The sequence below is a fragment of the Anopheles maculipalpis genome, chromosome 2RL, assembly GCF_943734695.1.
Source record: "Anopheles maculipalpis chromosome 2RL, idAnoMacuDA_375_x, whole genome shotgun sequence".
Classification (NCBI taxonomy): Eukaryota; Metazoa; Arthropoda; class Insecta; order Diptera; family Culicidae; genus Anopheles; species Anopheles maculipalpis.
The window spans coordinates 3777526-3787265 of NC_064871.1; the positions used below are offsets into that span (position 1 = coordinate 3777526).

Sequence of the window (9740 nt, forward strand, 5' to 3'; positions counted from 1 at the left end):
TCTTTTGTGGTAGTTCCCGGCACTACCGGATGCTGTTAGATGCTTCTTTGTGAAATATGGCCATTAACTGGTCCGCGGTATGCCGGCAACTATCTTTATCTAGTACGATCGTTTTCTGGCGTGATTTGGAACCCCGATCGAGACTGATGTCACTTTTCCGAAGCTCTAGCAGTTTGGAAAGATATTTAATCAGTTCCGTGTTGGCTTCACCATCGATCGGAGGAGCAGCTGCGGAAAGGAGATTTATCATTTAGTAAAAATCTTACAAGCAATCTTTATGCCCTAAACAGTGGCGGATTAGCCAGGGGAGCCTCTCCGATCAGGGGAGGCCTCGCTGGAGAGAGGTGCTTCACCGACCAGAGGGCTTCGTCCCACTCTGCTCAACACGTTATAGATCCGCTACTGGATGGTGTTGAGCCCCGGCATTCCACCAATGAATTCGAAACTCCTTGATCCGCCAGTGAACCTAAGTAAATTTCTTACCGATTTGGCACCCGATTCCTTCTTCACTAACATCCGTAATTCCGCTCGTTTTTGCGCCCGGTTTGGCCACAATCTTTACGATCAAGTTTCCCGTCTTGGTATCCACCAGTACGGGACCATTCGACGATACTGGCTTGCTAGGCTGTTCATCTTTTCCCGCCTTTGAATGTTTGCCACCGCTTGCTTTGGTTGATTTCTTGGACATACCTCTGCTTAATTTCTCTGCAAGATTGGTCAAATTTCCGAAGCTTGTTTTGATCGCTCGGTGCATTTAAGATTACCAACCTGGCCTTGGGGGTGGTGTGATTTGGATTAGTTTGTTTACAAACAGCTGATTTTGACAGTTCTTTTCGTGTGTGTGCGGAAAATGCTGCATTTCGTACAACCGGTACAGAAAATCGTGTAATTTGCTTCATTTAACAGTTCAAACCTTACAGAACCGCAGTAAGACTTGGTCCGGTAGTATTAAAGAGGTCGCTATTTTCTCGTGCCCGATCACTTGATCGTCGATGTAAGTATGGTCTTTCAGCAGGCGCATCTTATCACAGAGAAAGTAAGCGGGCTGACACTGTTGTCGGACGAAAGGCGGCTTCACCGTGACATTGATTGGGCTGGTGGTGGTTTTGTTGGTCTGTGACCTCATTCGTCTTTCAAGCCATCATTATCAAGCATTTACAAAAAGTGTGCACCACACTCGGGAGCCCGTACAAGTTGATTCGGTTGGTGAATTTGAAAATGTGAATTAAATTTACATGCCATCGATCTTAATTGCCTTGGTTGAATACAAAACCACAGAGACAGTGTTGTGTACGTGTTGCTGTACACAACAAACCTTACATAAGGCTCGAGGAAGAAGGACACGACACGGACGGGCCAGTTTAACGATACAAACAAAACAAATCGTTTGACGAGAGCTCGATCGCATCGAAGCTAGGGGAATTGTTACGGGCACAGCTTGGTTGTTGTATTGTGGAATGAATTCCGTGTTTCGTCAGCTTTCCGTAGCTCTGTCGAGTGCCAACTTGAGAGGGATTAATGTGCAATCGAGATTTCGACTTCAACGATCGCCAATCGCCTTAGCCAGCAGAGCAGTCGTTTCCCAGACGCAACGAAACTATTGCTGCTTTGAGATGAAACCGAAGGTATACGTGACCCGGAACGATTACGCCCGTATCGGGTTGGACCTTTTAAGAGAAGAGTAAGATTAATCGGGATGCATTTACTGTTGCGATTGTGCGTAATATTCATGGGTTTCCCCTCTTTTCAGATGTGATATTTCACTATGGGATGAAGCGTATCCTGTGCCGCGCGATGAATTCCTCAAAAATGTGGCCGGCAAAGATGCGATCTACTGTTCGCTGAATGATCGCATCGACAAAGAGCTGCTTGATCAGGCAGGACCCAATCTTAAGGTCATCTCGACCATCTCAGTTGGGTAAGGGGAGATAGAAGCGACCAATGGATGATGGCAACCATCGCTAAGGACATTTTCCCTATTCCAGCTACGATCATATCGATGTGAAGGAATGCAAACAGCGCGGAATTCGCATTGGATACACGCCGGAAGTTCTAACCGATGCCACGGCCGAATTGACGGTCGCACTGCTGCTGGCAACGGCGCGTCGTTTATTCGAGGCCAACAAGCAAGTACACACAGGCGGCTGGAAATCGTGGTCGCCGATGTGGATGTGTGGCACGGGTGTAAAAAGCTCTGTGGTGGGAATTTTTGGCTTTGGTCGTATCGGTCAAGAGGTGGCCAAACGTTTGGCACCATTCAAACCGGCTCGCATTCAGTTTACAAGCCGAACGGATAAATTTCTCACCGCGGAAGATTTAGGCGTAACACAAGTTCCATTCGATGAGTTAATTGAAACGAGCGATTTCCTTATCATCGCTTGTTCGTACAACGTAGAAACGGCCAACCTGTTCAACGATGCTGTGTTTTCGCGCATGAAACCTTCCGCAATCTTAATTAACACCAGCCGCGGTGGTGTGGTAGAGCAGCACGATTTGATCCATGCTCTGCGTGCGGGTAAAATACAGGCTGCAGGATTGGATGTGACCACGCCGGAACCACTCCCGCTAGATAATCCGTTACTTACCCTACCGAACGTTGTGGTGCTGCCCCACATTGGCAGTGCAGACATCGAAACACGCATCGAAATGTCGCGCATAACGGCTTGCAACATTTTGGCCGGTTTGAAGGGTATAAAGATGCTTTCGGAAGTTTAGTGACTCGTTGTTCTAGAATAAAATAAGTTCCATATTGATCGGTTTTCACATAGTCGTGTATGAGAATATGGTTAATTTGAATCGTTTCCTGGAAGGATCGGAGGTACATGTGGCGGGGAATGACTTCTTAGCTACCAACACGCATCGGAGGCGAAACCAGTATGACACCGTCACCACGGACAAACAACATCGGAATGGTACGCTTGGTCGTTTTGTACACCTCTTCGTACGTTTCTTCATCGATTTCTACCGTCGTTACGGTTTCTTCGGCATCACCCAGTACCATGTTGAGATGTTGATCGAACGCCTAGATACACCCGGTAGAAGAGAAACGGCAAACAACGATAAGTAATGGTCGCAAAGCAATCGAAGAATGCTGGGATCTATCTTACATGCAATCGTCCACGCAATTCACGTTCGTAGCGCATCTTAACGTAGATCTTTTCATCCAAGCTAAGCCGGATGAGGTCCAGTGGTTCCTTAACGGGGATGATTGGCATCTGCAAAAGAGAGCGATCCAAAACAGTATTACGGGCTGGATTCTCAAAAGGAGAGAGATAGTTAATTTAGCAGCAGACCTGTTCTTCTTCTGCCATTTTGGTGATTGGATTGAGCTGTTTCAATTAAATTTGTAGATTCCGCAGACAAACGCCGCTATCGGTGCTGTATTTTGGTTTTCCTACTGCAGGTCGCGGAAGTTTGGTGTATAAACAAATGCAGAGATCATGTATGTTTATGCTACGAATTGTATACTTCAAGTTACTTTTTTGTTTCCTCTTCAATTTTTCTAAAATACTTTATACAGTGATTGGCATGTACACTAAAAATAGAGAAGAATATGAATAATCTTTCAAAGTAAAATAAGACTTTTTTACTTAGTTTTACGACGAAAAAAAGGAAACCTGTCGGAAAATGTTCCAACAAATGTGTCGGAATAGATTTGACAGTTGTCGGAAGGACTGACAGCGGTGGTTGACAACCGGCTAGTTGTAAACATGTGGTGCGTTTTGTTTAGAAGAGGACAACGTGCTATGGAGTTGTGAGCACCGTAACTAGAAGCGTACTTGAATTTGTAACAAAATTAAAGACAATTGACTCTAGACTGATTGTGTTATTGGTTGTTGGTGAGTATATATACATTTAGTGTTAAACCGAGTGTACAAATTGTGTACCAAATCCCACAATGCCGGCCAGAAACACGGCCCGGGTTGTTGTGTTAGCGACAGGGTACGATATCCATATTTAGATGTGCAGAATCCTATTTCTCGGTAATATTGTTTTGATAGAAATATTAGAGTAACGGTAGCTTTTAAATGATATTGCCGTCCTGTGGTCTAGACATGTACCTTCTGAGCTGCACAAACAGAAAAGGGACACAAAAGGTACCATCACATCGCACCTAACCTCACTTTACTGATCCGTTTGTTTACCTGTCGTTGCAGTTTGTTCGCTATGAGTTTCCGTGGACGTGGTGGTGGCGGTGGCCGAGGAGGTGGTGGCGGGTTTGGTGGTCGAGGTGGCCGGGGTGGTGGTGGCCGTGGAGGTGGCGGCGGTGGCCGTGGCGGTTTCAATCGAAGCTTCGGGGACGATGGGCCGAAGAATCTGGTTCCCCTCGGATACTACGATTATCCGTGCCAGGAAGATTTGATTGCCAAGGTGGAGATAGAGAATGTTCCGTTCTTCAATGCACCCATCTATATGGAGGGCGAGAAGCAAATCGGCAAGGTGGACGAAATCTTTGGCAATCTGCGCGATTACTACGTGTCCATCAAGCTAAACGATAACATGAAACCGGACGGATTCCAGCAGAAGCAGAAGCTGTTCATTGATTCGGCCAAATTGTTGCCGCTGGCGCGATTTTTGCCAGGAAACCAGACACGCCGACCGGGTGGTCGGGTGGGCAAACCGGGTGGCCGTGGGGGTGGTGGTGGTGGCTTCCGAGGTAGAGGCGGTGGCGGCGGTGGTGGTGGTGGCGGGTTCCGTGGTCGAGGAGCTGGTGGTGGTGGTGGCGGCGGCGGCGGCGGTTTCCGTGGCCGAGGTGGCGGCGGTGGACGTGGTGGTGGTGGAGGAGGATTCCGTGGTGGTCGTGGAGGAGGTGGAGGCGGTGGCCGGTGGTAACTATCATTGTAATTGTACGTGTATACTACACGAGAAGAAGAAGTCGCCTAGCTTTACGGAAGCTCGCACTGTGTCCGTAAATAAATTTGTCTATATAAGTACGATAACGTTTAAGGTCGAGGAAATATATGACTTTCTTTCTCTATCATAAGGAAGTATGCTAAGAAAAGTGATCCTTCTTTGTGTTGCATGGTTAGCTTATTTATTATTTTAAAATCTAATGGCATACAGTGTTAGGATCCTCATAACATTCACTCCTGCATACTGGACAGCATTTCTTCTCTTGCAACCACCGATCGATGCACAAACTGTGGAACTGATGAACGCACAGCTGCAAGCTTTTGCACGATGATTGCTCTATATGCTCCAAACAAATGGGACACACAGGGACCGATTGGTTCGACCAGTTTTTGCTGTAGAAAGAAACAAAGCTTTAAAGAATGCGTCTAATCGGACACACATAAATTGTTCACATCCATACTTCGGTCCCATTTCCGAGCTAATGATTCTGGGTGGTAGAAAAGTTGCCATAAAGCGGACCAGTTCATACTCATTTTTGGAGCATAATTCGCTCCGAAGCTTAAACTCCTCCCAGTACTGATGGGTACTGTTGAAGCAATGTCGACTGAGCATGTGTTCCGGCAAGCCCGCGGCGTTTTGGTGGATGAAACAATCATCATTCTCTAGCCGGAAGCAAACACAAACCGGACAATGCAGTGCTGGGTGTTGTTGCCCTTCGCTCGAATGTACATCACGTGCATGTTCGTACAGCGAATCAATGGTCAGTCGGTTTAAGCCACAATGCGGGCAAGTATAGATATCGATCGCATCATACTGATCACGGTTCATCTTGCGGGAGTATTTCGCGATTAGCTCGTCGTACGAGATCAAGCGCTGTAGTGGATGGTGCTGCTTGGAACAGACGGGACTGAACTTTGGACACACCAAACAGCGGTACGTACGTCCGTTGAGGAAAACTACAAACGCAATAACAATCGGATGAAGTTTTTTGGGAAAGATTGTTTCCGCTATACTTACGACTCATTGTGGTTGGTTGTATGAAGACGCTCGATTGATTGTTTGTGTACCGTACGCTGGAGGATCTGTGAGTGTTATGAGTCGCATCGAATGGATGCTGGCTGCATTGTTGATCGCCGTTGAGGAAAAAGGTGGTAAGCGTTGATCCGTATGACTGATAAGCAGCATTGATTGGCAACGGATTGAAGTGAGAAGCAGCACCCAAAGTACAGCTGTGTACAACGCATCAACAAACCGTGCTCTCAAAGTGTTGACGGGTGTGTATTGATAGTGTAACAATGATTTTATTTTCCCTTTATTATTCCTCTGCCTATTCCGAAACGAGACATCAAAACTTCCAAACGCTGATAAGAAATGGTATAAAATGCTGCGTTGTTCTAAATTGGCGATTAAACTGAACAGCTCGTGCCGTAAAGAGCTAATCTGTGGTTCATCATCTATGCGCAGCGTGTAAATTAGCATAGAAGCCGGACAAGGACATGAAGATTAACGGCAAATTACTTGAATAATCTTCATCTATCGATTTACACCCTTTCATGTGAGCGATTCACGTGTGCGTTAACGGTTAGCCTTAGCTAAACTCACCACTGCGCTTTTACTCACCACCCGCTTGAAGGGGAAGTTCACCATAGCGGTGGTAGATTTATCCCTTCCAGAATTTAAATACTCACGTTTGAATGTGCGGCTAACGAGTTCGTGGAATGCATTATTGGTATTTTAAAATTTAAACGTTTGCATTGTATTGTTGGATCTTGTCTTCCCACCTTCGGAGGTCTGGATCCCAACATAGGCTCTCCTTCACACTTTAAATTTCAATTTTAAGTCCAAAAGAACAAGAAAATCGTTTGAGGAATTTTGATATATTGAATGCTGAGATTTATTTTCTTGGCGTCGGCATTCCTGATCGATAATGCAAATGTTGGGATGATATTTTTCGCTCCCTCTCCATCTAAAAGGAACTCCCTTTGGACCTTGCACAGTTCAGACTTTTTTTAAATTGACATTCCATTATGGTGCCTTTGTAAAACTTTATTGCAAGAATTTTTGGGATGATCATCGGGCTTCGCATCCACATACTAGTTTCTATCAACAATGGTTACAGTATAATGCTCTGCAAGGTCATGTCCGGAAAATAAAAAACGAAAAAAAAAACGCAAACTACGTTTTAGGGCCACTTAGCACTGGGAGGGTGTTTAGACGTGGAATAAAATCCATTTCCCGTCGTCAACTACCAGACTGAAGACATATGCTTCCATTCTTACCGAAACATGTTTTGGAAAAGGATGTAGAAAGAGTACTGTAAAAAGAAAGATACAAATGTTATCCCTTGAATTTTCAAAATCGTTCGAGGTTTGAGAAGAATGTAGAATTGTAAAAAAGAAACGAAAATGAAACTCCATAACAGTACATGGTTTCCCTTTTTCGATGCAAGCTTACATATCTACAATCTTTCGAGGAGGAGAGCTGTTGGAGATATCACTTGCACTAGGTAAAAGTGTCGAATATAAAATCGTTTAAATAGAACTGATGGCGTGGAATCGAAATGCAATGGTTTTCGGATAGAAAATGCTCGACACACGACAGGATTTTTCGAATAATTGGCAGGTAACGCTATTCATAAGGTAAATTGTCCTTTTGCCCACCTGTCACGCTTGTCTGCCAGGGTGATAAATACAAAGCAGTTGAAACAATCCAACGGCAACGATAATCATCCCTCTTGAAAACCACTCAACTGTGAGATATTGAAACGAGCTTCAACGAGCCGTCCAGGCCGTACATACGGAAGCGTTTCTGGATCAGTGCGCGTACGTGTTGAACTTGTGATTGAACTTAACAAAGAGAGAGAGAGAAAGAGAAAAAATCCCATTTAAACTGTAAATCATCGTCACTAGTCGTGAGTGACTAACGCACGGTGGACACATCCTGTTCTTGAAAGTGCCAGTATCCTTGCCTTACGATGCTGTGACAAAGCCGTAGATAAGAAAAATCTCAACCGGATGTTACACAGCAGGAAAGCCAAAGAGCCGGAAAGGCCCAAAAAATTGTCGGTAAATATTGACCGTAGGGCATCCATGATTTCTAAACTGGTGGGGACACATTTTCTTGATGGAGGGGTGTGGGAGAATGTGGCCTTCTCTTTCTCTCTATCTCCGTCCTGCCCGATAGCCAAATTTTTGGGCATTCTTTGGCATCCCTATTTTGGAACTTGCAAGCTGTGCAAGAAGTTGCCTGTGGAGCGATTCGCATTCTGATGTCTGAAGGTGGGCATCTCACCTCATGGCAGCTGCCGGTCGTCGTTGATAACGGACAATCAAAGTGAGTGCGTTTGGGTGGTAGAGGGGGGCTGCTTTATTTATTTGGCCATTCTACGAGCATTTGCTTTTACATTCCATTTTGGAAAACTCGTTGGCACGCCTGATGATGTCCTTGGAGAATTGGGAGGAACCTGGAGCCAGGTGTGGCACTTTTTGCCAGGTCAGGTAATCTACTTTTCCTATGTCCCATTTCAGTCATTGTTTACAAATTTGTACCATCTCGAAACTAGTACCTTGGCTAGGACCCGATCTATGCGGTGGTTTTGTCAAGTATAGAATGTCTTGAAATAATGTGAACAATGTGCAATCAGACTAACATCGGGAACTATGTCCCATATCTTGTTAAAAAAAAGAAGGTTGATAAAGATGTTGGCAGTTCATCAGGCCAGTCTGAGTGTCCTTGATCTTGTGCGTTCTTCAACTCAGACGTAAAGAAAGTTCAAGGCGTTTTCGTGTGAAGTCTCTGTACAACCCACAGTAAGGGCCCAGGGCGTACGTCATAGTTGATTGATTGATATAGCATCCGCCCAAGTGCTATCCTTTAACCTTGAACCTAGATTGCTGGCGAGAGCCGGAGGCTTGCTTTAGACATGAACAGCTGCGATTTATGGCGAGTCGTTATCGAAACAAATGCACTCTTATTATGATGGAACGTTCACTCAGTACATTTGATGTAATACAAGGTACCTACCTCTGTAGTGGCATTTTGAAATTTTTCTCAATGAAACACACTCTTCATTCGCGTAAACTGACTTTTCCTACAGCTTTCTAGAATGAAAGGCCCTGGAACGACCTTTCGTCTTTTCGGCCCAAACCCAAATGATGAGGATTTGCAAGCCTTTGAAGGACACGTGCGCGTTATAAATACATTGCTCTTGCTGTGCTGCACCTCGAACAAACCGATCCAGTTACTATTGTAGGCCTTCTTCGGTGAATGCGAGACGCACAAGTGACCTTCTACGAAGAAAACAAGCATTAGAATGCGCGAACCAATAATGTCGCGTGTGAGCAACTGGTTGAGTTTGGTTTCGAATTTCTTTCGGTTCGAACCGTTACCATCAGCAAATGGCATTCTTCTTGCTGGCAAAAGGTCAAGTAGAAGATTTAGTTACGAATGCTGCTGGTGTGCATGTTCGGCAAACAACATCACGCGTTACGTGCCTTTTTTTTGGTGTGTGTGACCGAGTAACTTGGTTGGTCAGATTTAGTGACCCTCTTGTCTTATATGGACTTTATTTGATTATTGAAATAAAGTCCATATAACTTTATTTCACCAACATCACATTTCAATCAAGCATTCCATTTCCAGCACGCTGTACTGCAAATTGCATACCTGTAGGCGTATTTCCATTTCTTCCAGCGTTCCGTTGAATTAAACCCCTAAAGATATGCAATGCGTGTAGCAAATTTGAACCTTCTCTGCCTACCTCTTTCAACAAGTAAAACAATAGGCACGCAGCAAGTGTTTTGGTACCTTTTTTGGTGTTTTCTGGTGTAAAAATTGGTTCATGAAAAATTGTTCACCATCAACTAGGAACCTGTCGGACCACCTGT

At 44.9% G+C, this 9740-nt stretch overlaps 4 protein-coding genes and 1 pseudogene across 4 annotated transcripts in view; 2 read left to right on the forward strand and 3 right to left on the reverse strand.

Moving 5' to 3' along the window:
* The window catches only part of LOC126559508 (U6 snRNA-associated Sm-like protein LSm3), an 81575-nt gene extending 78246 nt beyond the window's left edge, over window positions 1-3329 (reverse strand). Inside the window, exons 1-3 of the mRNA XM_050215676.1 lie at window positions 3294-3329; window positions 3108-3215; window positions 2843-3022 (exon numbers count right to left, since the gene is read on the reverse strand). Of these exons, the coding sequence (XP_050071633.1) occupies window positions 2843-3022; window positions 3108-3215; window positions 3294-3311 (306 nt within the window). The 5' untranslated portion in view covers window positions 3312-3329. The remainder of the gene's footprint in view (window positions 1-2842; window positions 3023-3107; window positions 3216-3293) is intronic.
* On the reverse strand, window positions 23-688 carry LOC126559995 (UPF0235 protein C15orf40 homolog). The gene is made up of 2 exons (XM_050216156.1): window positions 484-688; window positions 23-228 (listed from the first exon to the last, which is right to left on the reverse strand). The coding sequence occupies exons 1-2, from the start codon at window positions 686-688 to the stop codon at window positions 23-25; spliced, it is 411 nt and encodes a 136-aa protein (XP_050072113.1).
* On the forward strand, window positions 1458-2717 carry LOC126558344 (glyoxylate reductase/hydroxypyruvate reductase). Its single transcript, XM_050214344.1, has 3 exons — window positions 1458-1681; window positions 1751-1918; window positions 1986-2717. Exons 1-3 carry the CDS (start codon window positions 1458-1460, stop codon window positions 2713-2715), a joined length of 1122 nt encoding a protein of 373 aa, XP_050070301.1. The 3' UTR covers window positions 2716-2717.
* Window positions 3330-3689: 360 nt separating the features above from the next.
* LOC126559011 (probable H/ACA ribonucleoprotein complex subunit 1) lies at window positions 3690-4833 on the forward strand. The gene is made up of 2 exons (XM_050215107.1): window positions 3690-3839; window positions 4158-4833. Exon 2 carries the CDS (start codon window positions 4168-4170, stop codon window positions 4831-4833), a length of 666 nt encoding a protein of 221 aa, XP_050071064.1. The 5' UTR covers window positions 3690-3839; window positions 4158-4167.
* Window positions 4834-5050: 217 nt separating this feature from the next.
* LOC126559996 (uncharacterized) lies at window positions 5051-6501 on the reverse strand (annotated as a pseudogene).
* Window positions 6502-9740: the final 3239 nt, after the last annotated feature.

Coding starts and splice junctions, on each gene's coding strand:
- LOC126559995 (XM_050216156.1), bottom strand. CDS start 688: ATGTCCAAGAAATCAACCAAAGCAAGCGGTGGCAAACATTCAAAGGCG. Junction 229..483: donor AGGAATCGGGTGCCAAATCG/GTAAGAAATTTA, acceptor TCCTTTCCGCAG/CTGCTCCTCCGATCGATGGT.
- LOC126558344 (XM_050214344.1), top strand. CDS start 1,458: ATGAATTCCGTGTTTCGTCAGCTTTCCGTAGCTCTGTCGAGTGCCAAC. Junction 1,682..1,750: donor TTGGACCTTTTAAGAGAAGA/GTAAGATTAATC, acceptor CCCTCTTTTCAG/ATGTGATATTTCACTATGGG. Junction 1,919..1,985: donor ATCTCGACCATCTCAGTTGG/GTAAGGGGAGAT, acceptor TCCCTATTCCAG/CTACGATCATATCGATGTGA.
- LOC126559011 (XM_050215107.1), top strand. CDS start 4,168: ATGAGTTTCCGTGGACGTGGTGGTGGCGGTGGCCGAGGAGGTGGTGGC.